Source organism: Falco cherrug, chromosome 9 (genome assembly GCF_023634085.1).
Source record: "Falco cherrug isolate bFalChe1 chromosome 9, bFalChe1.pri, whole genome shotgun sequence".
NCBI lineage: Eukaryota > Metazoa > Chordata > Aves > Falconiformes > Falconidae > Falco > Falco cherrug.
The window spans coordinates 18,514,851-18,542,361 of NC_073705.1; the positions used below are offsets into that span (position 1 = coordinate 18,514,851).

The 27,511-nt window shown below is 41.7% G+C and overlaps 2 protein-coding genes across 8 annotated transcripts in view; both read right to left on the reverse strand.

The window, feature by feature from the left end:
* The window catches only part of USP54 (ubiquitin specific peptidase 54), a 102,431-nt gene extending 100,155 nt beyond the window's left edge, over positions 1-2,276 (reverse strand). For 2 of the 6 annotated variants that reach the window (XR_008733835.1, XM_055720353.1), the window contains exon 1: positions 2,154-2,275. The gene's annotated coding sequence lies outside the window, so the exon portion shown is untranslated. Of the gene's footprint in view, positions 1-1,709; positions 2,095-2,153 lie in introns of those variants that run through there. The other 4 variants (XM_055720352.1, XM_055720349.1, XM_005433307.4 and 1 more) reach the window with 3 other exon arrangements.
* A 7,530-nt stretch (positions 2,277-9,806) lies between these two features.
* MYOZ1 (myozenin 1) lies at positions 9,807-26,273 on the reverse strand. Of its 2 annotated transcripts, XM_055720757.1 has the most exons (6): positions 26,125-26,273; positions 23,891-23,992; positions 22,086-22,267; positions 13,344-13,578; positions 11,194-11,353; positions 9,807-10,357 (listed from the first exon to the last, which is right to left on the reverse strand). In XM_055720757.1, exons 2-6 carry the CDS (start codon positions 23,964-23,966, stop codon positions 10,126-10,128), a joined length of 885 nt encoding a protein of 294 aa, XP_055576732.1. In that variant the 5' UTR covers positions 23,967-23,992; positions 26,125-26,273; the 3' UTR covers positions 9,807-10,125. The 2 variants fall into 2 exon arrangements, with proteins under 2 accessions (XP_055576732.1, XP_055576733.1); XM_055720758.1 differs by lacking the exon at positions 23,891-23,992.
* Positions 26,274-27,511: the final 1,238 nt, after the last annotated feature.

Here is a 27,511-nt window from a genome sequence, read left to right on the forward strand (position 1 = left end):
AAGAGGCACTTTTATTATAAGAATTACACTTTTATTGCTTCTGAACAGTTAAGTAAGCAGATTTCTAAAAACAATAGCTATGACTTTATTCTTTCATCCTCCTACCTCTGTTTTCTTTTTGTATCACCTGCTGCATTTTGCATAGCTGCACCACAAGTTATTTGGGACAGCCACAACTGTTCTTTACATAGGTATGTTTATATAGTACTCAAACACAATGGAGACTAAATTCTGACCAGTGTGGACAGATCCTACTACAACTACAATAATGTGTCACCTAACAGCTCTGCTAGTTTTCTTTCATCTCTAGGTAACGAGGTTTATAAAGCTCCACACACTAGGAAATAAACACACTTTCTCTTATGCGAATTTTCATGGAGAGTACATGGAAGGCTTAATGCCTAATAACATCAGCAGAACTGGATAAAGAAGGATTTAAATTCCCATTATCCTTTTTAATGAACTCGTGACTATAGTCTCAAAATAGACTGTTAACCCAGAACAGAGAACAGACGTAATTTTTACATGCAATGACTGAAAGAAGTACACCAAAATGGTTTTGCAGCTGTCCCTAGCACAAAAAAACCCAAATTTCTAAATTCTCTAGGATAACTGTAATTAAGTTTGTCTGTACTGCACAAATCAAGCACACCCTTACCCCATCCAAAGAACACTTGGCAAGAAAAAATCCTCCCCCAAAAAACCAGAAAAGGCTCCTCTTCAATCCAGTCTGAATGATATGCAGCATACTCGATTAGATATACACTTGATCAGGTGCTGGAATAGAATTTAAAGAGTACCCTGTCCAGTGAAAATATCATTATTTCTATTACTTCCTAAATGAGAACAGATTTCAACAGACTCATTCAAATATTTTTAGCCCATACTACATTTTTGGTAATTGGTAATTATTTTTAAAAGCTGTCACGTTCAAGTTATGTATTACCTCACCAGTTTAGTTCTCAGCACAGCAGCACTTCCCTCTAGAAACAAACACGTTTGGTTTTGCTGCTATTGTTGCAATTGCTATTGTTTTTCAAAACTGCTATTCAATGTCAAGAATATTGCAGCTCAAAAACTTTCAGTCATTAATTTTCTTTCTCAAGTCTGAAAAGCAGCACAAGCTTTGAGAGGTTTGTTTTCAGTACACTTTCTTTCAAACTGCATGAGAAATTACACAAGTATTTTTCCTCCCATTTCACATGCCTATTTTTTCCATGATTATAACACTCAGAATTCATGCAGAAATCTGAAAAGCTCTTTGAATTCTTTTCACACGCATGATCAACCACTACAATACCCACAACTTCACTCAGCTGAAAGACCAGAAAGCCACAGTGGCTGCAACTTTTTGAAAGCAGAAGGTGTGTATTGTTATGGTTTCTATAGAGGGCTGTAATCCTCACGAATCCTCATTCATAATCCTCCTACTGAATGAAGGGTTTCAAGCGAAATCAGATCCTGGAAAAGCAAACAGCCTCTGCTTTTTTTTTTTTTTTATGCTTTTGCATACTTTGGACCTACATAGTAAATGTAATACTATAACTGAGCAGTTCCTTCCAACCAACAGCCTCTGTGCAGATCTAACTTTTAATGGCAGTTGACCGTGTCTACTCACCAACGCGAAGCAACATCAGTGATACTAATTTCAATGATTCCCTGCTGATAAAAGACCTTTTTAGCTTCCAGTATTCTTTTTCCCCTCATACCTGACACTTCGTTGCCCTCCTGAGGCCGAGCAGCTGCAGGCGGCAGAAGGGCCCTCCAGCTTCCCCCCAGGCCGCGGCTGCCCGGGCCCCCAGGCGCAGGGGGCTGCACCGCCTCGCACAGCTCGGGGAGTCGCCGGTGGGTCTCCAGACAGACGAAGCAAACAACCAGCTAACGGTTGTGGGCTTGGTTTTATTATTTTTCCCCTGAGGGGACGGGGCAGGAGGGAAAAAAAAAATATCCCAAATAATCCCGAGAAGGGACCCGGTACCACAGCACAACCTGCCCCGAACTGAAAGGAGCGAGCCCGCCCGTCCCGCCACTGCCACAGCCCCGCTGCTGCCGGCGGCACAGTGGCTCCAAACAGCCACAGCAGGACCCACAGAGGGAACGGGGGAATGGCAGCGAGCCCGAGCCCGTCCCCGGAGCGGTGAGTCCCTACCTACCGGCGCCAGGTCCCGCCACGGCAGGCGGCATCACCTCCCCTCAGCCGCCCTCATACCCCGCTGCTATAGCTACGGGGAGCGCGGCAGCCGCCTCTCGCGAGAGGCGCCATCTTCCCGCGAGAGCCGCGGGCCGCGCCGGCGGTCGGGGGCGCCTTGTCTCGCGAGAGGGCCGGGGTGGTGGCGGTCGGTGCGGCCGGGGTCAGCGTTGGGCCACCCGGTCTGGCTGCTCCACCGCCGCTTCCTGTTCCTTCAGCCCGTGCCGGGGCTGCTTCGGAGAGCAGACGGCCTCACCCGCTGGCCTGGCCTGGCAGGGGCGAGGGAGCCGCGCTGTGGTTTAGCTAACGCTCTCGTTAGCCTACAGAGCTGCCCCCAGAGCCGGCCCGAGGCCTGGACGCAGCTGGGAAGCGGCTCAGGTGTGTGAGGGGCTGACAGGCCCGGTGAGCTGCCTCGCGCCGAAGAGGTGGTGGGGCCGGCCCGGGGAGGCCCCCCCCTCCCCCCCCCTCCTCGGGCAGGTGAGGGGCCCCCTCGGGCCGAGCCAGGCCCCACTGGACACCCGCTGGCCCAGCGCTGAGGCACCTTTTTCCTGGAGCAGCTTGTGGCAGGACCAGTGTCATCAGCCGATGTGGCAGAGTTTGGTCAATAGAAACACCTTTTTCTTGCCAGAAAACAAATAGGTGTGGTGGTAGAGCGTGTATAATTTTTAATAATTGCAAAGTATGGACTGTGATAGCTGTGGGGTGTGACTGGAGCCAAAGGTGTGTCCAACAACACATTCATGCCTAGAAAAAGTTTCCTTTTCAGTTCATGTGAGAGCTGGGTTTCCTCACCAGTTAGAGCCGTAACATAGGTTCAGTATCATCTGTCCAAGTACTTCAGGCATGAATTAGACCATCTCAGGATCTGGGAAAATGTGGAGAAGATCTACAAATCTGTGTTTTGATTTTCTGAATAGTAGTGTGTAAAAATACTAAGCTCACGTTCCCTGAACTGCATCAGCTGCATATTGCACTACGGGATTTTTGAGTCACCAGTGCAGAGTGCTGGTAAAAAATACTAACTTTGGCATGGTAGTGGTTTTAGTAATATCCAAGAAACGCATTTCAAGCCCACTGAAATAAATGGATCCTTTCCTATGAATTGAGGATCACGTGTGTAGAGTCTCAAGATGACGGGGGGGGCTGGCATTTCCATGAGCAATTGGTATCTCAGTGATAGCACCCTGCAAAACCAACGTAATTAATTACTCAAATTGAAACATGAAGACGTGAGGGCTAATATACTTTGTTTTCTACCCTTATATTTCAGTGTTCCCAACATGTGAGAATCCTTAGAGGAGTGCCATCAGCTCTGTAAGTTGTGGAGGAAGTTTCTTTTTATCCAGTTGTTGAGCCCCATTTTTTCGTATGAGGAGTGAGTTGATACATAATGTTCTGTATCTAAAAGATGTATGTCTGTATGCCAGAATTACCAGCTTCTGATAAACCAGGTATACTGTCCGTGGTATACCAGATGTATAGAGTATGCCTGGAAGACTGAGACTACTGTTTGTTCTGCCCAGAGCAAACACTTAAAGCATACTGTTTGTATATACAGGTGTTTGCAATATTGTTTGTGCCACTGCTGTTAATATGGCATTTCTAACACCACTAAAATAATAATTATTTAAAAAAAAGTTTGTGCATTTGGAAGAATGCTTGTTTACTTGTGACTTCCCATCCCATTTCAGTCTTTTGCTTTGGGAATCAACCCAATCATACTGGGAGAGAGAGCAAATGAAGAAGGCCTCAAGCCTCTCTTAGGGACCAGAGATAATTAAAGAGAAGCATTTAGAGATAGTAGATATAATGAAGCCCTGAATCTATGCTAGCTTCAGGCCCATCAAAGTATAGCTGTTTTTATAATAGAATATGGAAATAATTACTCATCTAAGCCAGGCACTGTGGAGTTTGACTAAAGCACTGTTCAGTGTAATTGAATTTGTATAGCATCTGTGAGCAGGGGAGGTCCTGTGCAATAAGGCCCATAGGTTGTCCTTAGGCTGGCCAGCAGAAAGTTTCTCATTCGTTTGTTCCTCCTGCCAAGGGCCACTTAGTTTTCCCTGTAGTGAATGATGTATAATGAGATTGTTGCTTAAGGCAGGAACTTTCCCCAGTACAAAGGGCAAGTCTGCAAAGTCCTTATTTTACCCTATTGTGTAGAGGGATGTTTTGAAGCACCAGTAAAACATGAGCCTTGCAAGAGTTGAGACCTTTGTCAACCTTTTGTAGTATGGTTGTGCCTTCCCTGTCCAAATTTCCCAAAAAAAATTCTCAGTAAGCCTTGTTAGAAGAACAAAGAAGAATAACTATTTTGGTTTGGCACTGGAAGAAGAACTTATAACCATAAATTAATCTCACCTTATTTATGCATTTATTTGTTCACTATGGATTTTTGAAAGGAAAATATTCTTTATAACTCTGGCTAGAGCTATACCTATAACTTCTTCCTATTTTTTAAAGGGTGGCGGTTCCAATCTGCAAGTTTATTTGTGTCAGTTCTCCCTCAAAGTACATAATATGGAATTTTCTTTAAATTAAAAATAGACTTTTGAAATTAGAACTCTTTGCACAAAACATTTTGTGGTTTTTTGTTGTTAAACAAAAGGTCGAAATGAAATGAAACAAAAAAAAATTGCAGGTTTTCTTAAAAAAGTGGGAAAATTTGCATTAAAAGTTTTCATATAAATAGTGTTTCTAAAAAGTATAATTGAAAACTAAACAAAGAGCTTATATTTGAGAATTTGTTTATTAAGCTGAGTAAAGTTTAGGCTGCATTTAAGAGCACTGCTTCAGAGTGGTTTATGTAGTTCTCTTCCCTTTACTGCATGTGTTAATTAACACATAAATCTGAGCAAGTACTTGCATCATGTAAGCTGTACTGCAAGCAAATGATCATCAGAGACATGACACTTACTGCGTGTTAAATACATAGAGAGCAAGAGATACAGCATAAAGGCACTAATTAATTACATTAGCTGAAGAGACTTTTACTAGTAGCTATATGATGCCATGAATATGATTAGTAGTATCTCAAATCCCACAGACTCAGCAGTTTGCAAAAGTTGTAGAGTTCCACAAAATGTATGCCATCTTATTTCTGCATGTGTCTGCAAATTCTGCTTGATTATCTGTGGTCCTTGTCAGGCACATCTCCAAGACAGAATAGGCAACTTGTCTAAACTAGTTTGTAACCTGCAGTTTGAGGATTTGGGCATAGATGAGATTGCATATAAATGTATGAATGTGCTGCGAGCCAGCAGGCTGGCTTGTGAACTTTTCTAATACTCATTCAAGAAAAATTAGCATATGTGCTGCTGATGGGCAGTGGTAGACCCCATAAGGTGCCAGCGAAGTGCTAACAGCAGTTTGTTGTGCCAAGGGCAAGTCCTTTGGAAGTGGGGCATTTGCCAGCTGATTGCACCTGTGGCAGTCTTCAGTGGAAGAGTACATATACTTGCAGATCAGCTAGACAGGAAAAAAAACCTCAAGTGCAGGGAATGTTCAAGCCTTGCGCAGCACTTCCCATGGAGGGACAGCCACATGCAGATTTCTTTGCTCAATAACAGAATGATCGTGTTTGGGCTTTTGGCTGTCTGGCGCCTGCCATCTTATATTAAAGAAGTGAATACATTTTATGAAGTCATAGTATGATTAAAAAAAAAAAAGTCAAACAAGCCAAAGCCCATATTCTCCTGACAGCCTGAAAATGTTCCAAATTTTATTTCAGAGAGTCACTAAGCCTAATGACAAAACCATCTCCTCTAAATGCTCTGTCAATAACAACATAAAATGTAATTCCCAGATGTTAGTTTTATGAATTATATCATCATCACTAATGGCAAGCTGCTCACATGAGAGACCATTATGAGATGCAAACCCTTTGATTAGGGAATGCATTGCAGCCAAATGGAGGATTTTCTGCGCAACACAGAGAAGCATACCAACTGTGCTACTACCTGCCAAGTATTTATGCCATCAGCTATAACTTCAGGCAAGATTTTAAAACATGTGGGTCCATATTTATGGATAATATTGCTGAGATTTTGTTGAACACCTTTATTTTATATTTAAAAATTGGCGCTATTTTTTATGCATTTTCAGTGTGGCTAGGATTCTTTATCATACAAGTTGCCTGACATGAAAGAAACATTTCAAAGCTTGGAAACTGTAAAATAATATTCCTAAAAATAACACTGTAAAACACTAAAAATCTAAGAACTTTTTTGTTCTGAAGGAAAGACCTGAATTTAGCAAAATTCTATCCAATCTGTTTTTCATGGGCCAGCCCCCCTCTATTAAATTGATTTTTGTTGCTGTTTCATGGAATATAAGATTAATATCCAGTACATCCTCTGTGAGGGAACTGTAGCATGCCTTTACAAGAGGATGAGCTCAATAATTTGTTAGTTCTTTTTTATCTCTAACTATGATGATCCTGCTTAAAAGCAGATGACTGAGTTTCTATTCTTTAGCTCATAGTATGTAGCGGAAATCCACTGTAATTAAATCTTATAAAATCCTCTTATTCCCAATATAAATAATTCTCTGACATAGGCGATTCCCCTGAGTCTACATCATAGCCCAAGGAAAACAAAGAGCGGGAGCAGTTACTTACTTCCTCTTAAATATTTGATAGTTTTGGACAAACTTCTGCCCTGATTCAGTAGCTGCAAGCCTCGCTGAAATTAATTAGTTTTGAGACATATTTGGATTGCTGATTTTTTTCACTTTTAACATCACTTTGAATAATGACTAAACTAGCATGTATCTTTAAGCTATGTAAACAGCAAGACAGTAGTTGTCTGAAGTGTTCTACAATATGTAGTGTTGTATTTCTTATTTTGTACTAGAAACAAAAGCACCTAAGTCCTGGTTGACAGGATTTGAGATTGAAGGGGTGCTGGCAAAAGAAGAGCTATATGCTTCGTTAAGCAAATTTACCAAAACTGAAGGATCCTCTTAGTTTACAAGTCTTAATTACAGCAATACTATTAATAATTTGCAGTGATACCATAATAATTCCAAGGACATTGCAACTTTTTATCGCCATTTAGGGTTTGAGGTAATGGAGTGCACAGACAAAAACTCTTGTCCAGTAGTACATTTTGAACCAGGGAGAGTTTTGGGTATATACCCAGTCCTTTGACCTACTTGCTGCATGATGCTGCCTTCCTTGTATGTGAGAACTTCGAAACTACACCACCAGAGAGCACTGTGCTATTTTCTGCACGGTATTTCTTCCCTTTCCCTGCATGTTTAAGGACTTTTTTATGTCGTCTTTTTTTTCCTGTGCTCCAGGAGAACCCAAATAATTGTTGTGATTATATTGGAATTCTCAAACATTTTGGTATCATTGCCCTGTGTGCATCAAGAGATCTTAGCTGCCCTGACCAACCTCATCTGGGACCTTCACCCCACTTATGGCCCATAAACCCTGTTTAAGCACAGTCCCTGGGCCTGGGGTTCTTGATTGAGCTATGTTGTAGGGGTGCTGGCCTGCACTCTTGTCTCCTTTGTGGACCTGACTCCTGTGCTGGAGCTAGCCTGTCTCCTAGATGGACTTTGGACCCACAGTGTAGCTTTTTTCCAGCCCCGTCTCCTTTCTCCTGACCAGACTCCCTGGATGACCACCATGCCTGATTCATCCCCTTGCTGTGTCTGGGATGATTGATGGATCCTGTTACCAGTACTCAGCTCTGCCTGCCACACTTAGAGGTGGTGGGTTTGTGTGCTGGTTGGTGAGGGCACTGCTGGTGCTGGGCTTGCCTGGGGCTCACCCCTCCTGGGAGCAGCCCATCCTCTCTGCACCTTGACAAGTTTAGCTGGCCCATGATCTGCAACACTTGCTAGACCATGACATCCAGGTACCAAACTGTCTTGTTTCTACTGCTCCTGACATATTTACTTCGAATGCATCATATATTTCACTTCAAAAAATGATGTAATTCTGTATTGCAAGTGTCTAAAATCCATGTTAGAAAAGCGGAGGCAATGAATGGTATATATTTGGTAGGAGAATATTTTGTTTGGTGTCACCTAGTTTTTTTCTGAAATTTTCTTTGTCTTTCTGAAATTCTGGCATTCTCTTTTTAGCCTGGATTCTTGTAATGTAATTAGAATGCTTTTAGAACTGGAAAATAAATCCCTACTTCTTAATTACAATGTGATTGAAAAAGCTAAATTAATTAAAAATGTTGGAAAACTCACAGCAACCTTATCTCCAGATAGAGATCAAATACAGAATAAACTAATAATTTAGTAGAAGGTGAGAATTTCCCATTTAAATATCTTTCACCAGTGAAATTTGCATGTGTTTATGTAGGCATGAGAAAAGGAAATCAATGTGGGAAATGTTTTTTCAACTGGATCCATTTTATCCAAAGAAACTAAAAAAGTTTTTCTAAGGATTTGTTTTCAACTCAGACTTCAAATACGTTGTAGGGACATGTCACAAAAGACAACCTTTTAAATTTTTGTTAAAATGTTCTTCAGGAGATCACAGTATCACCTTAATGTTTTTAAGTTTAGTCGCAGAACTGAGTTATGGATACTTCTTAATAATTTAATAACACATATAATAAAGTTCTTTAGCCAATTCAGCTAAGCAGGAAACTACTTATTCATTACTTCTGTAGCTTGTTATTATTAGCACAATTTTTAAGAGATCTCCGGGTAGCTCTGGCAAGTAGTCTTTTAGAGAAGTGTAATAAAATCAGGCTCTTAACTATCCAAACAGAATAAAAATCAAATATATGGTTGCAGGGATTTCTAGACAAGGAGGAAAACCTCCTAAATTTAAAGTACTTCAACAGCAGCTGTCTCTGTAAATAAGCTGTTTCACATTGTTTGTAAGAGGAAATTTTGATCTAAACAAAGCACCAGGACAGGGAATTCCAAACCGGTCTCAATGCAGGCTGAGCTAGGTAGTGAAACACCAGTCTTACATGTCATGTTACAGGGTGCAGATGTTCATGAAACAGAAGGTGCTTCATGTAGAAAAATAAAGTTCTTTATTGATTTTCCACAATGCCTGCCTTTCTTCCTGTATGTGTGGCATCAATAAAACAGTTACAAGAAATGGAATAGACTTTGATGCTGGGCATTTGGATAAGCAATGAACTGTGTTGGATGTCAAATTACTTCTGTTGTAATTGAAGCTTCTTTCTTTCTTGCTCTAACTATGGGCAAGTCATCTCGCTTGGGTATGCCTCTGTTCCTTCCCAACATATTGCCTTCTTGGTCTCTCTGTGTGAAAAAAACACCTGCTTAAGCTATCACCTATTTTATACTCTGGAGAACTGGGGAATCTTAGGTGACAGTGAAATACTTTGATCTGTTACACTGACATGCTGACTTGCTGTTTTATCTCTGATGCTGTTATGGTTACCTGTATCATTTCCTCTCAAAGTCATCATTCTTCACTATCAGTTTTGCAGTATTTATCCAAGCCACCTTGATGTATACCTGTCTAATGACCATCCCCATCACTCCCCAATCTTTCATCCCATGCTAACAGTCTAGTTGTGAGATCAAAACTTTTGTTATTGCTAATCCCCAAATTGATTCAGCAGCGTTACTTGAAGAGAAAACACAAAGGCTTTTCTTCCTCTTAGTGTTTTACTACTTTTTAATATATGACAAAACAGATTTATTATGGAGCAGACAGGCAGCATTTAGCATTGCTAAACAGAAAAACACTTCCTAGTTTTGCCCTTTTATGCCCTGGTGAATAAAAAGCTCCTTTCCCTCAAACTGTTTCTGGTATGGACTAACACCACAGCAAAGATAAGTTTAGAACCTGCTAGGAACTTGTCTGGGCTAAGGGCAAAAAGCAAGGAAGGGCTGACAGAACTAGAGTTGCACTTTTCAGCTCCTTGCTATCAACTTGCAAATAGAAAGAGCTGAGAAAAAAAGGAAGGTCTTGGCGGGGGGATTTACAGCTCTTCTGTTTCACCACTCCTTGGCACATTGACCTCAGTATGGTACTCGGAGGAATCTCCTGAAGGCATCCAAGGTATTGGGGTTCTGTTGAAGGAGGGTCTGTTGCTGAAATTTTGATTATATATCATGAGAGATTCTGGAAGCAAAGGGCAAATATCAAACTGAGGCACTTTGAAGGTCATCCGTTTGGCTGCTTTCTCATAACCCCCGTAAGGCATGGCAGTCCTGACATAGAGGAATACATGGAGTTAGCAGACAGAGCATAGGTAAACAGCAGGACTGACAAAATAAATAATCAAAGTTATCAGGATTGTAAATTCTACCATGTTGCAGTTCACTGGGCAAAAAATCCTTCCCAAGAACATGTGTGTATCCATTGCCTGTGTACTAAGAAAGATTTTAAACCAACACCCTCCTCTCTGCTCCTGTGCACTTCCTTCACCCCTGTTGCATCAATCTCCATCAAGCCATACACCTTTCACACCTGTTGGTACCCTGTACATGTAGGAGGTAGGCTGCATTATTGCAGAAATGAGGGGGATTTGGGTTGGTCCTGGATACCGATGTCCTGAGGCTGTGGAAGTGGGTGGCAAAATTATACAGAGAGGTTAACAGAAAATTGTTGCTGCCCTAGAAATATTTGTAAAACTTTCAGTTCTTATCAGAAGCAGCAGAAATACCCTGATTCTTATCCAAAGTACTGTGAAGTATATGGCTTCTGATCGTAAGTTTTTTCCTGAAGCCTTGAATTTTAAATGGCTGCAATAATAGACAGTGGCAAGCTAAATCTCCCTGATCAATGGGGCAAGAATGAAAAGGGAATAGAATTAAAGTCCTCTTACTCAGCTATATAGCTTTTCTGTCCATAAGTTGAATTAAAATCTCTAGCTCTTAATGTACATTCTCTTTGTAGGCCTCCAAAACATTTAATCCACAGGAGACTATGCTAAGCGAAATGCAACTAAAACTTACTTACACTGCACAAGACAGGAGGACTGTGGCCAGAGTTATTGTGTTTTCTCCTGCTAAATAAACTGAACTGAATAGCCAAGAAGACTTACCGGTTAAAAGACTTGTAATGGGGGAAATCAGCTTTGGGACTATATGACAGTAAGTCAATTGTGAGCTGACTTTTGTCCTCAGGGCTGATACCCATTGCTCGTTCCCAGGGGGAGATATAAGTTTTAAATACAGTGATTTTTTTGCCTCCTGCCTTTCCATCTATAAAGAGAGAAAAGTAAAACGCTGTAGTTAGACGACGCTTCAAATACACTGCTTTTCTGTATTCTGCTATTGAAGTTGAGATACCAGCTTTTTTTCCAGATTCTGTAAATCCTAGATCAAGTCTGAGATTTTATGGTTAGATTTCTTTTTAAAAAGACTGTCTTACACCACTTGAATCCTTATCCACAAAAACAGGTGTACCACAGTCTTAGAGCCACTCATCCATGCATTTGCATTAGAGCATATATTTTAAAGCTAATTTTTCATTATTCTCTCTGGTTGCTCAAATAGAAAGTTCTTACCCCAAGAACCAATGTCCTTACACCGTCATCTCTCACTACTTCAAGGGAAGCCTTATAAAAGGCAAAATGCTATCTAATTTCATAATTTACTTCTCTCTTTTTCTGGCTGATCATAGCAGACGCAGCCTCTCCACATAAACCTCACTATCATCATCAGATGCAACAAACAAAGCCCTGATTGTAAACTCCAAAACTAGGCACAGACTTGGAAGTTGGCCCTAACTGACCAAAAACCTTTAACCATCAAATTTCAGGGCCTTGGGAACCCACAACCATCTTTACTAACCTTTTCCACAGTAATCTATTCTTGAATGTTCTAAAAGTACTATCTCCCTTGTCTCAGTATTTTCATAAATTGTCATGTTCTTTGTGATTACATGAACAGACATTCACATCTTCCCCATCCTGAACCAGGATGTTAGAGATAAGTCTGGCTGAAACACTTCAGTATGGCTAAAAGCGGTTTGGAAATATGATGGGGTATCTCTCTGGAAGTTAAAAACCTGTCAGTGACAGAGCTGCACTTTGCTGTTAAGTCAGATACTTGATTGCCAGTAATTTTAGGTTAGCTTCTGGATGCTTCCATTAAGTAGATGAGTTTAGACAAGAGTTTTCATTCTGTGTGCCTTTTTTTTTCTTTTTTTTTTTCTTTTTTGTTTCTGTTGTGTATAACACCACCTTCCTAATAATAGCATTGGATATGTAGCACACTTTTAAAATTCTTATCCTTCATAAACTTTAAAACTTCTGAGCAGTGGCTTGTGCTTAGCTTGATTAGGGCAGATGGGAATAATAGTTTAATGGAGTTAGATATTCTGGTGCTTTCAAGGTGCTAAAATTTGTGTAGAAAACATAAATCCTTATGAAGTAAGTGGCAAAGACTGAACACTATTATTCTTATCTGAAACTTTCTTCTTTATCACACGTTCTTTGTCTTGCTGATTTTCTTCAAACCTTGCCAAATCCTGGGCTTTCCTGGTTTCACAGAATCACAGACATGTACAAGAATCTCATTTTCATTAAAAAAAAACAACAACAAAACAATTACCCCTATCTTTCTTTGTGAAGGACTTAAACTAAGTAGTTTAGAAGTAAAGTAATTGCTTAGGGTTGAAAAATAAAAGCAGTTGAGATCCATCTCTGCAGTAGAAGCTGTGGTATGATATTAATCCTCCTTCTCCCCACACACAGGAATAGGGTAACAATGGAGAAAAATCTCCTATAAGAAGATAGAGTATACACAGACTTCTTTTTCACAGGGATACCCAGAAATGTAAAAGTTGATTTTGATGTAAAATTCACATTCTTCCAGAATGTAAATGAAAAACCTTGGATTTTACAAGTCACTCATTCAGTCACTTAGGACAGTGGCTCCTGGTTCCCAATCAAGTTTTCTTTTTGTTGTAAAATCCCTTAGAGGCTGTTAAAAGAATGATTTCACCTGCTGATTCTCATACAAGAATGGTCCAGGCAAGGGAGGTGTTTCTGGTTCTTGCCTATGATTGAGCAACACAGAAGCATGCAAACAAAACTATCAAGATAAAGGCAGTTCAGCTTTTCTAAACTTCGCAATGGGACTTAGTTTGGAAGAATTCAAGTTCTAGTCAAATAATTTACTTGTCCATACGAGTAAGGTTGGCATGAGCTCTGACATCTTTAGCTATTTCTTGCAGAGAGATACTTGCCTTTCTCAGTACCGTCGCCTCCTTCTCTACCACTTCCAGCCGATTCCCCAGCATGCTCCCCTTCTCGGTCCCCAGGGCCTCCTTTGCTTCCAGGCCTAGGAGGAACAGTGGGATACTGGTGCTTACTGGAGCCGTGCTGCCCGGCTGTCACTCCTCCTACCATCCGCCCGTGGGCATAGCCACGAGTATCTTCCCCATAATGTCCTCCTGGTGGGATGAACTTCTGAAAGTGATCCTAGGGCACGAGAAAAGAGAGTAGGAATCCCTGTTACAGGACATGGTCCATTCATATGTGCAGGGTTAGGTCCCAGAACGTGAACTTCCAAGTCTCTGTGATCTGACCACTTTTGTGTCTCAGTTACAAAACCAGTGGCAGAACTTCATGCGAGTTATTCTCTATATTCAGTACAGGAGCAGTTGTAGAACAGCAGCAAGGGCAATGGAAGCACACCTTTTAATGGATACCTCAGAAGGGGATCTGTGTATTGTCCCCAAAAGTGATAAGTATGAATACAGGAGGAAGGGAAAGGAAGTACAGCTTTTGCCAGAGCAGGTAAAGGTCCAGACAGAGATACATTGGCCAACCTGTGGGAAAGCAAGCTGGACAAGAAATAGGAAGTGTTTTTATGTCAATGTTAAGATAGCCCAGCAAAGTCAGCTCAGTTATAGTGTGGGAGCTAAGTGTTACAGGGCACCAGAACAACAAGGTACCTGTGACAACATGAAAGCCTGGAAGATGACTGCCTGTATGTCTGTTTCCCGTACATATGAAGGTCTGCACGAAGAGGGGTGTTTGCACGTTGAGAAAGACTGAAGAGATAGCAGCCTAGGAAAATATGAAAGACTTCCTGGAGACCACAAGAGGAAAATGATAAAAAGGAAGAGTTTGTTTGTAGCAATATGTGCATTAATGAACTGAATCTAACCAGCAACAAGGCAAGAAAGAAATCTGTATCTGTCAGAAAAATCAAGTTGGTCTTATTTTCCAGGCCATCCGCTCTCCCCAGTCCAGGCTAGACAGCACAATCTGCACACCACATGCTGAAAGAGCAAACAGTCTGTGCAGGTTTTATAGACCCTGTAGTGCCAGCACAAGGTCCAGTCTTTGCACACAGCAATTTTAATAAATAGTTGTGTGGAACAGAAACTGCTATATTCGGAAAAATGTTTTATGTATTGATTGTAGGTGAGATCAAAGCTTGACTCCGATCAGATAAAAAAAAAAGTCTCTCGTGTATTACAGCCCACACAGCTGCATAATGCAAGTAACCTGGCTTATTCCTGTTGGACTAGGGGACCAGCTACAGATGCCCAAAGATGTAACAAATACAGCTGAAGTGAAGGAATCTGTGGTTCCTCATGCTGCAATTCTGCTTGTATGACTGACCTCAGGCAGTCATTGGTAGACAAGAGGGCCAACCTTAGAGCTGGCTCTCAAAGGGTTAAGGATTTCTCAGGGCTCTTACACCTAGTACAGTTTAGCAAAAATTTGCAGGCTGTAAACAGGCTTCCAAGGCCAGCTGTTAGATCAGCTAAAAATAGATGAGAAGTGAAAACCCCACAAGGCTCAAGGCAGAATTATCTAACCCTCTACTCCCTGTGTCTCCAGAAACAGTGTCCAGGGTTTCACAGCAGGTCACCAGGCTGCAACCCAGGCAGGCAGCCAGCTGCAGGCTGAAGTGGCAGAGCTGGTGCCCCCAGGGTCTTTAGGGACTGCCTGTCCTTCTCCTAGCTGTGGGGAATTCCCTTTTTAGGAACAGAGAAGATAATGTTCCGCTGAATGTCAGGAAGCACTGAGAGGGGAGAGGATTGTGAGCATTAAGCTGTACACAGGAGCTAGCAGGGCAATCTGTTCAGTTATGCATGGGAGCTCAGCAGCTGTAAAAAGGCAAACTGAAAAAAGGGTATTTTGAGGGCTAGGGGTCAGAATGAGGTTATTCTCAAAATGTTAAAATATATATATGCAAGGTTAATGCTTCTACTGATTTGCTCAGTAATTTCAAAATAGGATTTCCATCTGTTTGCCTTCAGGTTTCACCCATACAGTGTGCCCTTCCTGAGAATTAAATCCTTATTTCTCTTTTCCTCTGGTTACTTACATGCACTCTCTTGCAAAAAGAAAAAAGGTCACAAAACATCAGCATAACATGAGCTACAATAAAAAGGGCTGGTTTGATTTTGTGCATAGCAGTATTCAATGTGACCAAGAAGGGGCATCATTGTCATCTGGTATTACTTTAAATTGCGGTATTATCACTAAGCAGGAGTGAAATTTCTCTGAAACGTGTCTGCCTCAGGAAAGCCACACCTAAATCTTACTTAGCTGCAAATGAAATTAGTTTTGTCCCAGGCTAGTTCATGATTCTTCGTGGACCCAGTGGGAAAACATCCTATGTTCAGCAGACATCTCCATTCAGATAGGGAAGACCTATTTTCCATGCAATATCCCAGACTACTCACCAGCTAGAATAAAAATACAATTCTCATTAGTTTTGGACACCACAATATATTGTCTTCGCTCAAATTAACAGGAGGCAAAGGCAAATTCATCTTTGTGAAGTCTTGAACCTCGGATTTAAATGAGCTGATTCTAAGACAGTGGAGCTCGGGAACGGCAGCCTCAGCCAGCAGTCTCGAGGTAGTCAAAGCTGGGTGGGTGCAGCTTTGTCTCTGGTACTTACAGCATGCCTCTGGCCCAGATGTTCAGAGTGAAATACACCTTACACTTGAGGGGAATGCATGTTCTTGGGCCACTGCTGACAGCATGTGGGGCTTTTATATATATGCGTATTCACATCACAAAGCCAACCTCTTCGTTAGGGCTGGTTGACCCTGGGGGTGGAAGTCCTAGGAGAGAAACTCAGGAGTGTCAAATGCGAAGGCTGCTAACCTTCCCTTGTTCACTCTGGGGGCAAATAACACTGCTCCTCCGTGGTAGAGTCTGCGCTGCCTGTGTGTTGCTGGAGGTAGTGGATGTTATCAGTCCCTTGCTGTTCCTAAATCCAGTCTAACAAGAGAACATTTGTGACAAGTTCATGTGATGCGTAGTCCCCTGGGCTAGCTAAAAAAATTGGGCTCATGTCTTTGAAGTCCTTAGTGCTGGCAAGAGCCTGATCCTACAGTCTGAGTGCCTAGATGGGTGAATTCTAAATTCTTTAGAGCTACTGCATGTGTCTCATGAAAAATAGATAATGAAAGATGATCCAACTAATGGAGCTGAGATCTCTAAGTACCTCAAGGCCCTTGACGTCACTGCAGGCAGTCCCCAGGAGGAGACACTGTGTGCTCCCCGTCAGCTCCTTGCTGTGCCCTAAAGAGAATGATTGAGGCCACCAAATGTGTTTCTATTTCCACCTCACTGATAAAGAGCTTCCCAAAGGTTTGATGCCTATGTGGTTACTAACACTTCTGAAGTTACTGTGACTGTGTCCTCTCAGTGGCAGCCACTCAAACGCTCCTTCATGGTGGGATGGGAGATTTAAAATTCAGACACTTGGAGACTCCTAGACTGCCTGCTGTTTTTATCCAAGTGTGTGCCTCCATCCTTAATTTGCAGTTGCATTGCCTTAAACCTATGATTCACTTTAAAAAAAGGGATGATAATAAAAAGTAACCTCAGCTGTTACAGTGTCTTAATTTTTTTTGAACAGGCTCCCCCAAGAGGCACAGCAGGCTGAGCTCCTGCTTTGTGTTTTGACATGTACTTCTGACTTGCTGTTTAATCTTAGGCAAATTATTTTTCACCTCTGTGCCTGAATTTACCCATCTAAATAATGGGAATTTTTATCTAATACTACCCAAAATTATTTATTTCTTACTTGTATATTTTAGATCATCCTTGCCACATTTTCTTTGTGAATGAAAGAAACTGAGTTTCAAAATTTTGGTCCAGTTTTCTCATAGTGCTCCAACAAACTGCCATGAAAAATAAAAGGCTCTTCCTCTCTGTCATTCTGCTGTTTCCACATCAGTTACTTCTTGAGTAAGAAGGCATCAGACTTATTGTTCGCTCCTATACAGCTTTGAGTATAGTCAGGACATCTAGGTCATCTGCACCAATCCAACTCCAGCACAGCAAGGCTCATTTTGTTAGACAAGTACATCTCAGCTGGCTCACTTCACTTAGGTCATAACCTGAGCCTCTCTTGTATCTCAGCTTGCAGTTATCCTGTAACATTTGTTCAAGAGGTTTAATATCCCCTGCAGAGCAGACTTCCTAGAAAGAATGCTTTTCCTACCATTTTCCATTTAACCCTACGTCCAGTGATCTTGACTGGCATTCTTCTAAGCATATTAACAGGCAGACAGAGCCATAAGTGCGTGCTTGTGCATTTAACCAAGTAGCTGCATGATAACATCTCTCTTCCTCTGTCCTTATGCTTTCCTTCACACACTGAATCACGTCTGGCTACTTAGCAGGTTAAAATCTCTGAGGCAGGTTGGTTGTATACTTCTGTCCACTCTGAAGCACCACTTTTGGTGGTGTAACATAACCACTTCCATTTTCTTCTTGCCATTTCTGCTTAGTCCTCTGAGTTCTTGTTCAGCAGCAAAAGGAATACAGGGTAACTCCTGCCAACTATCCAGGAGAAGAGTAACCCAATTCTTTAACCCTTTTTCACTTAAGTTCTGTTTTGCAATTGGTATATTAACTTTTCTGAAGAGACCTCTTGGCCTGAAGTCCAGCAGAAATTACTCGCCAACACATGTTCAGCTCGTTTTCATACAAGCATTGCCAAGATGTGGAAACTGCATTTATTTTAACTTGTGGGTGAATCTGAGAAAGTGTCAAGGTGGTTTTTTTTTCCTTTGTGGGTCTGGGGTTTTTTTGATGTACTACTGCTGATAATTGTCTGCTCAGATATTGGTTATTCCACCTTCGTAATGGTTTTCATTTAAGATGTGGTAGGTAAAGCAGAAAGAGGGGGGGAAAAAAAAAAAAAAAAGGAGACAAATTAAGTCTTTCTATAAACTGTCTCCTGCATGTAAATCCAAACATGTAAATCCAAATCAGGTCACAGGTTATTACTAGCAGAGAGACTATTTTTAAGGATCCTCACTGGAAGAAAAACAGCATAACAGCAACACACAAAAAGTGTAACTATGGCTTTGTTTTCAGTTTCCGCTTGATGATAGTAAGAAGGTGTTACACAGAAGTTGCCAAGCGGAGGTGGGACCTTGAAAAGAGTTAGGGCAATAATGAGTGGGGCTGTAAGGCTAAGAAACATAGTTTTGCATTACCTAGATGTGTTTGAGGCCAAACAGATTTAGCGTTACGAAGTAGAGAAAAGGTCTGTGAATTGCTGATTTATTAATTGCTGAACAGTGAAGTGGGATTTAGGAGACCCAGAGATAAGACTGAGACTCTTTCTATGATTCTGGGTGATTTGTTAATCTTCCCCACGGTTCATTTTCACCATTAAAAAATATAGTAAATTCCCTCATGGTATCATTGGTCAGATGCTACAGTAATAGAGCACATAGCAAGACAGGGTTTCATTGTGGTCTTTAGTCAGTAGCAATTCTGCAGGTAGCAAATTGCATTCTGCAGCTCCACAGTGAGGTTGATAATACCCTCCGAGACATGGAGAGAACCACAATTCCCATGACACAGTGGCACAGCCTGGGCTGAGAAAAATAAATCCTTCTTCTGATTTACTAGACAGGGCTCTACAGAGCCCAGCTTCTCCAGCACAGCACTAAACAAGGAGGATGTCACATGAACTCTCCCTGTTTGGCAGGATATCACTGTGCTACAAGTGTCAGACTCGGCCCTCACTAAAAACATACCCTTGTACTGTATATTTGCAAGAGAAGAGGATCACAGTATTGAAAACAGCTATACAGTAGGGAGTGCATTTCGTTTTGCTCATATTGGGAATGGTCAGTCTTTTTGACTGTGGATGGAGCTGCAGCAGTGATAGTGGCAGGTGTTCACTTTTGCATGAAGATGTCTGATATTCATGCACACACAGAATATATGTTTTCTCCACTAAAAGTAAGGAGAGTGATCTGATTGTTCAGTGTGGTGGTTTGGCTGGAGGAGGAGGAGGAGAGAAGCAGGAGGGTGGATTGATGACACGTGACTGCCGAGATCTTCTCCCTTGTGTGGTTGATAGCTACAGCACGGGCTATTCTGGGACCCCTTACATGGTTTGGATTTATTTTTAATAACCTTTCTCTTTCTGTGTTTTTATATTACATTACCTTGCTGTTAAACTTTTTGGGAGGGGAAAGAAACAATCTGTACTCCATCCCAGACCTTTCTTGCCCTGCTTTGCTAAGTGTGTCCTGAGAATATTCTAAGACAGTTAAGAAATCTATGGTGTAAAAGCAGAAAACACACCACCAGCTTTAAATCCCATTACTGTCCCACAGCCTTAAAGGCACAAAGACTTCTTTGGGATGATGAGCAAAGGATGTAAAAATTAAATGAGAGGGGGAAGTAAATGGAAGTAGGAGTAGGAATTCTTTGCCATTATCTTCTTCCCACATTTCCTTTTTTCTTTAAGCCTTGTTTTCTTCATCTGCCTTTGAGCAGAGACAGGAGCAAGAAAGGAAAGAAACAGAAAGCTAATAAAATATTGCAGTCAAAAGGGCTTTTGATGAAAGTTATTTGGTGCTAAGGTCAGGTATTGTGCAGAAGGTCTGGAAGATAACAGTGAGCCACAGATCTGTTGGCTTTACCTGTCCAAGAGTAACCCGCTTTCCGAGAGAATGGCTCTGTTGCTGTGGTCACTCTGCTTTTCTTCTCACTGCTCTGAGTGCCAGCAAAGGTGCTAACTCATGCGGGCTGTGGTGATGAGAGCAGTTATCCATGGAAGCAGTGGATGCAGCCTGGCAGAGTCCTTGCACAGAGCACACAGGGCAGCCAGCAAATGTTAACAATTGTGTTTGTGATCCTGCTAAGCTAGCCCTGAGCGAGGGCTCTAGGGCAGACCGAACTCTTCCCGCACTGACCAATGGACATTTGTTATCTGTACCGTGGAGGATTTTAAAGCAGAGTACCAGCTGCCGTTTGGAGACCATGCCATTGTTCTCATATAGCAAAGCCATAAAGAAAATGCTAGGCTTGTTAGGGTCTAGTATAAGCCCCAAATAAATTTCTCCACAGCACAGTATCTTACAGTTTTGCTCAAAGAGCTTGGTAGCAGGGATGTTCTTACAGAAGGAGAGATTCACTACAGAAAGGGTATGGAGAGAAAGTCAGGCATGGATGAATAAACGAAGTAAGAAAAACAGCTAACAAAAAAGAAGCAATTGTAATCAGCCTCTGTAATGTCAATCTTGGAGGGACTCTGTGCATGTCTAGTTTGTCACAGCTCATTCGCTTTGAATTTCTATGATTGAACACCCTTAAGTGACACTCTCAAAATTTTGAAAGTTTGGACTTCAGCCTGTTTATTCCCCCACCTTATTATTTTCTCACTCCTCCTCACTGCAGCAGACTCTGACATACGAACTTGGCCCTTGTATGTTTTAGAAGCTCTGAGATTGCTGAGCATTTATAAAAACAGCTTGCATTTCTCTAGAATTTTCATCTGAAGAGTCCAAAGTTCAACACAGCATTCGTTGTCACATCCTTTCTAGGAGATAGCTCAGTGAAGAGATGAACTACCTAAAGCACAGAGATGAAGAAACTGCCTGAAGTCTAACAACACTGGATATGCTTGCTGTATCTCTGGTCTGTCATCTCAGATCTGTGATCTGACCTACTGTTGTAATTTTAATGACCTTTTTTTTTTCCAGGCATCTTTCCACATCCTTCTTCCCAAATTGTCATTTTCAGAACTGAACTGCAAAGATTTACTTATTGCTGCTTTTGAAAACATAAGAGGGCTAAAACATAGTGTGTTTTTGTTTGGCAGAATATTTTCTTCAGCTTGACTTACATTATTTTGCTTGAGTTTCCTCATAGATGCCATGAAGGCATAAAATGACACCAAATAACTTTTGAAGAACATCAGAAGATGAAATGCTACATCAAAATGCATATGAACCTGAAACATTTTCTATTTGTTTTACTGAACTGCTGACAATCATGTGAAAGGAGATTTTAATTTGCAAAAGTTTAAGTAACTTCAGAAGACTTTACACCAGCAACTAACTGTGGAAAGAAGTTCAAAGATTAAACAACAGTACTACCTCATGGGAAAAGTTAAAAAAAGAATGTCTGAATTTATTCATCATAACTGATAGGAAAATACTTTAGAAGAAAACAAATATAGCTTCTAGTAAATAAACTGAAGGTATTGCAGTGTCAGGGTAGATGTTCCTGTCTGAATTTTCATTTATGGAACCTCTTGCAGAAATGAGCAGAGTTTTCTGCCCAGCAGGAAACGTAAAAGCATATCCTAGGCTAAAAAGAGAACTGTACCTACTGGAGCTGAAGTCAGACCTGGATGGATCATTTCCATCTTGCAAAGAAGAAATGGAACAGATAAAAAACCAATTAGTCCTGCCCTGTGCAGCTCTGAACACCTGCCAAACATGCAGTCTTCCCTCATCACTCAGTGCCGAATTTTCTCATGCTTCTGCATGTGTGATACCAAGTATTTGCCAAAGGAAACTAATGCTGCTGCCAACAGGAAATAAAACTTATGTGTTTATATAATTTTGGCTTTTTCCTGCACTACTTTGCTGTTAGATTCCCCAGACCATGCACATACAGAGGAGAGCTTGGGCACACTCACATTTCTGTTACCCCTGGGTGCATGGAGTAACTTTTCATCTCCAACCTACCACAGAGTTGTCGGTGAAGGCATCAGGGTTATTCTCATAAATGAACTTCTCCACCCTCAGCTGACGTAATTTGAACATCTTGGATCCTTTGTTTGTGAGGAGAGAAAGCTCTTCTAGCATCACATCTCTGGGGATGCTGATCTTCTTCCCCAAGTTCAGCTTCGACACCTCTTGTGGCATGACTACAAAACATATGAAATGAGATGCTTTAGGAAGTGCTTTGGTCCAAGTCTCTTGTCCATTGCTTCCCAGCATCAGTAGTGACTTCTAAACTGCCAAATTCTCTTCTAAATTAAGTTTTTAGGAAATAACCTAGGCACCAAACTTTTACATCGATAACCCTTTGGATATAGATGGGTGGAATTTATTCTGGATTTCCAGGCAGATCTGCGCAGAGAATAGTTGCATAAGGGTGGGGCTGGTTGCATGTGTCCCACATCTGAAGCACCTCAGTCAGTGCAGCAGGATTCCTTGGTACTGCCTCAAAATGCATCACTACCTTTTCTGGTTACTGCCCTACGCTTGCCTTCCCTTCTCTGGAATTAGGTGAGTGGCAGTCAGCTCTTTGGACTGGGCTGACATATAATAAATAAAGACGACTGTGGTGTGCTGTGGTTTAAATATTGTCCTGAAACCATGGCAAGATTCCATTTTATTATATCTGTTTGTTTGTTTGTTTTAAGGAGTTTTTTTAAAGGGAAAAGTAGTTGAAGTTCTCTTGAAGTCTTAATACACTGGCTACTCGGTAAGTCCTTTTCCGTTTAATGTGGTACCACCAACTGTCCATCAAAGCAATGGATTCAAACATTTTCAGTGATCTTGCAGAAATGCAATTAAAGCTTTTCATTCAGAAACAAGCAACTTTTCCTAGGCTTTCTTTTTTCTGTGTTAAGCAAGGTTAAGAGCACTTACCACGTCTACATCTCATTTACAACACAGAATGAATCTTCATCCTTAAACTGGTATAAAATTTGTATAAGCCCTTTCATTTTATTAGACATTCTCTGAAGAAATTGTATTTTTTTTATGCAAGCTAATATATAGCACTATTTCCTAGCACAGGAAGAAATGCCCTTTAACTGAAAATTGGGGGTTTACTTGCTTGTTTACTTGAATAAAAGATTAGGAACAAACAGAAAAATAGATACTTGAACCTCAGCAAAAAAGTTTCTACAGCCCTTTTTGGAGGCTGAAAAAGGGACAGCGCTGAATTATTACTGTTCAAAACCTCTAAAAACCTTCCTCATGCTGTCAGAAGTAAAAAGGATATCACAGTTAATTAAAAGTCACCCTACCCAATGCATAGATACTCTGTAGAAAGAAAAAGTCCCAAGTTATACCTGCTGAATAACCCCCTCTAAGAGACTTTGACTTTTTCAACTGATGAGTGCTGGAATCAAAGGAATTATCTTGTATGGAGAAAAACAAATTAGAGACAAAGGTTATAAGAGAGAGAACAACATAGAATATAACTAGGCACTGCAATATTGATAACCGTAAAAGATCATGTTTTCTTCCCATTCATACTGGTGTGCATCCAAATTAATACTGCAGGGGAACATGGGTTTACAAAGTGTAATCTAGGTCAGGATTTGACCTGAGTGTGTGTGCAATGCTTTTAAACAGTAAATTAGAATATGTAATGTGGTTGAAGGCTGAGCTTTAGCAATATTTGTGGCTCTGCCTCCTGGTATGTTCACTGTATGTCTTGCTGTGGGAATTTGGTCAGATAGGGTGTGAAATTTTAAAGGCTGAAATTCGGGTTGAAATCCAAACAGTTTTGTGTGCAGTTTTGCATATCTTACCTTCGTGTGTCAGCTTCCCAATGAGTTTAGTGGACTTTTTCCTTTTAACAGGAGCAGGAGTCCCTGCAAGGGGCATTCCCACAAAGGGTTCTCTGCTTTGCTCTAAACACACAAGGAAATGGAGAATGAAACACTGGAAAGGTATTTCTTGCCTCTCTTTTAGTTGCCATCTACAGTTAAGAGTTACACAGCCTTTATTTCACACACAGGTTCTTCTCTATCCCTTCCATGTGAAGGAGCTAGTGAGTGGCATCATCCCATACAGAATATCAGCAGGCCATTGTGGTGTTCTCTGGAGACTTAGCGTTATGACACAGAACACGGCAGCAGATCACAGCAGAAGCATTGCCAAGGTGCCATATAGCATTGTCATCCAAAACAGGCATTTTAATTGCAATATGGCAGTTTCCCAGCACCCCTATGTGCCACAGTAGTACTCTTACCATCTTGTGCTGCAGTAACAGAATATCAGTTTGAAAATTTTCTCTTATCATACTGTATTACAATACCATGCAGTTATCATTAGAAGGTAATATGTATTTTTGTATAAAAATTTTAGGTCTGTCCATGAGTTATTAGGGAGCATTTTGAATGATGTGCAGGTTTGGTTTGGATATTTAGATAGTCCTAGTAGAATTAGAATAGGTATTCATAAAACCACTAGGCTGCAAGTTCGGGGCGTGGGGAAAAAAACCCAACCCAAAACCCTAAGTAATTCCGTCTTTTATTACTGCTACTGTTTTGTTACAGAAAGGCTGGAGGAAGAAGGCAGAGGCAATTTGTTAAAAGAAAAGTTGTCCACCCAATTTGTTTGAAGTCAGTTGCACCTGTATCTTATGTATTGATCTTATACCATATAATTTTGGAGGGGCAGGAGGGGAGGAGGGAGACTTCTTCTGGTACAGTGTTCCCCATCTCTGTCCCCAGCTAGGATGAGAGATCTGTACTGCAAAGTCTTGGAAAATTAGGAGAAATCTCAGCAATTCCACTTCAGGCAGCTTCTCAGAGTCCTTCTTGGGGGTTATCACACATAATGTAAGTAGAGTAAATGTTTTGCTTTCACCTCATCCCTGTCCATGCCCAAACAACACACCATATAGGGGGACAGATCCTCACCTGATACAATACAAAGAAAAATGAGCAAAGACCCATTGGCTGCAGCAGTAGCGATAACTAACTTCCTCTGTCCTTGTGATTGTTGCGCTTTAGTTGCTTAAAATTTCAGAACTGAAAACATTGAACTGTGGGTTATATTTTAAAACTATCAAGCAAACAGCTACAAGTGTGTACACAGTCCTTGTTGTGATCAAGACATTTTTATCTCCTATGTATTTTGCAGTTTTATTCCACTGTTGCTCCTTTTGCAACATGATTTTCATGTGATGAGGTGGACATAACTCTAAAAGAAGCCCAGCCACAGCAAACCAGCTTCAACCACATTGGCAGATACTCTCTTGGATTAGTTTTTCTTTCAGATTTCCAAGCTTTTCTTTTTATTGAGATGCTGCCTATGTAGTTCACGTCATAGAAGAGCCCATCCTGGTGTATTCCCAAAGCAAGCGTGAGCAGGTGCAGCCATAAAGCATGCACTGCACATTCTCCTCAAGCAGCCGGACATCTGCTTGGCTATATAAAAGAAGCAGGCCCTGCTTGACAGGAAAGGGGTGATGCTGCCAGAAGGCAGGGGGGGTGGGAAGTTATGGCCCATCTGATGGGTCATAAGACTGGCAAAACAGAGGGAAATCATCTATATGCCTCAAACATGGACTCCCTGGGGCAAGGCGGAAAGGGCTGGCCCTGGTGGGGCACTGTGCTCCTCTAACACACCCATTCTCAAGGAGCAAGAAGGGCAAGTCCATCCCATTCAGCTGTCTTCCTTTATTAATCCAGCAGGATTGGGGAGTGGAGAACCTGCTGCATGCAATTGGTCTAGCATAAGGAAAGGGGCAGCAGTCTTTCACTATGGACAGAGTCCAGGGCTACTCTGGGACTACTGCTCCTTCAGCTACCCCACTGCAGGGAGGCTGCTGGAGCCTCAGTCCCCATCCTCCCCACTATCCCATACGTAAAGCCAGGGCCACAATCATCCTTGTCTCCCCTGAGCTATATCCCTCGGTTCAGTTCCTGTCTTCTTCTGCATCAGTCTTTGCAGCAGTCATTTCCTTGGTTTTGCTGCAAAGCAAACCAGTCTTTTCCCTCTCCAGCACCTGCTCTAAACTGCCCGGTCAACTCACCTCAAGCTTGCAGTGCCAGGCTCAGACCAGCTCAAGCGCCTGCCTCAGAGCTCGGCAGTGGGCTGCTTCCTCCCAGCCTGTCTCTGGGTGCTGCTGGGGAGCCTTGTCCAGCAGCCCAGCTCACCCAGGGTGCCTGCGCGCCCGCAAGTTCTGCCCAGCACAAAGTGCTGATGCGAAGTGCTGTGAATTTGACTCCTGAAGGCTGCTCACACAGGCATCCTGTGGTTATTAATAGCCAAAGGCCCAGAGGGCAGAGTCTCAGATAGCACTGCCACCAGCCCCTTGGAGAGGGAAAGGAAAAGGTTGCTCCTCAGGCCTTCTGCAGTCACTGCCTCAGTTCCCAGGAAGACCAGGCCCTCCATAGGTGCCTCTCATCTTCCTCCTCTCTGTTCAAATCAACATGCTGTTCCCCTTCATCCTTTATTGCATTTTAATGCAATTCATAAAACCTTCTCAGTATCCTGTTTATCAGTAATGCCTCTAAGGCTCTCTTGGGTCTTGCTCTGTTTAAATCCCTCTTCTGCCTCCTCCTCACTCCATCATTCAACCCAGTGTCCTCTGCGTTCTCATATAGAATTCCTAAAATGCCGGGCATTCAAATAATACATCAGAAAGCACAGAAGAAAAATAATTGTATGCATGAAGCAAGATGTAGTAGGAAAACCACAAAGTCTAGAAAGCTATTTACAGAATTCTAGGAGGTAGCTGTGTGATGTGTATGGGAAACCCAGCAGAATCAAATAGCAAGGAAACTAATTTCCTGACTCCTGACAGAAATAGGGTTGATTGCCTGCACTTGGTGCAGCTTTGCATATGCAAATTACTCCCCTTCTTTAGCTCCTGTTCATTATGAGGTGACTCTCTGTTTCCCACTCCCCATACCCAGTTTGGTTCTGGTTCTAGGATGAAGGGAGCATATCTCATTTTACTGATTACTCAAAGATGCACATGCCTTTCATCTTCTTTGTAAAGCAGAAATCCTACAGAAAACATATTTCACATTGGACCAAAATAATTTTTTCTACTGAATAAACCTAGAGCCTGGTAGGGGGAAAAAACCTGAAACACAGCTGTGATTGTAGTAGAAAATCATCTCTGCAGAGAACTGCAAGCAAAGTTGCTATAAAGGAACACCAGGAGATAGTTGCTTTCCCTTTTCCCTAGATTGTGCAGTTGGTTTTGCCTGCACCAAATGCGTATAAAACTTCCTAGTGTGATAAATGGGTTGAAAACACAAGGCATTAACCCCCAGTACTGTCTGGAAGATCATTTGTAAAAGTGCTGTTAATATACCTATGGGCAATAATCCGCCTTTATACCCTGCTTGTAGATGGCAATCTCCTGCCTGAAGTTTCCCATTTTCCTCTTGCTTGCATCCATATAACAA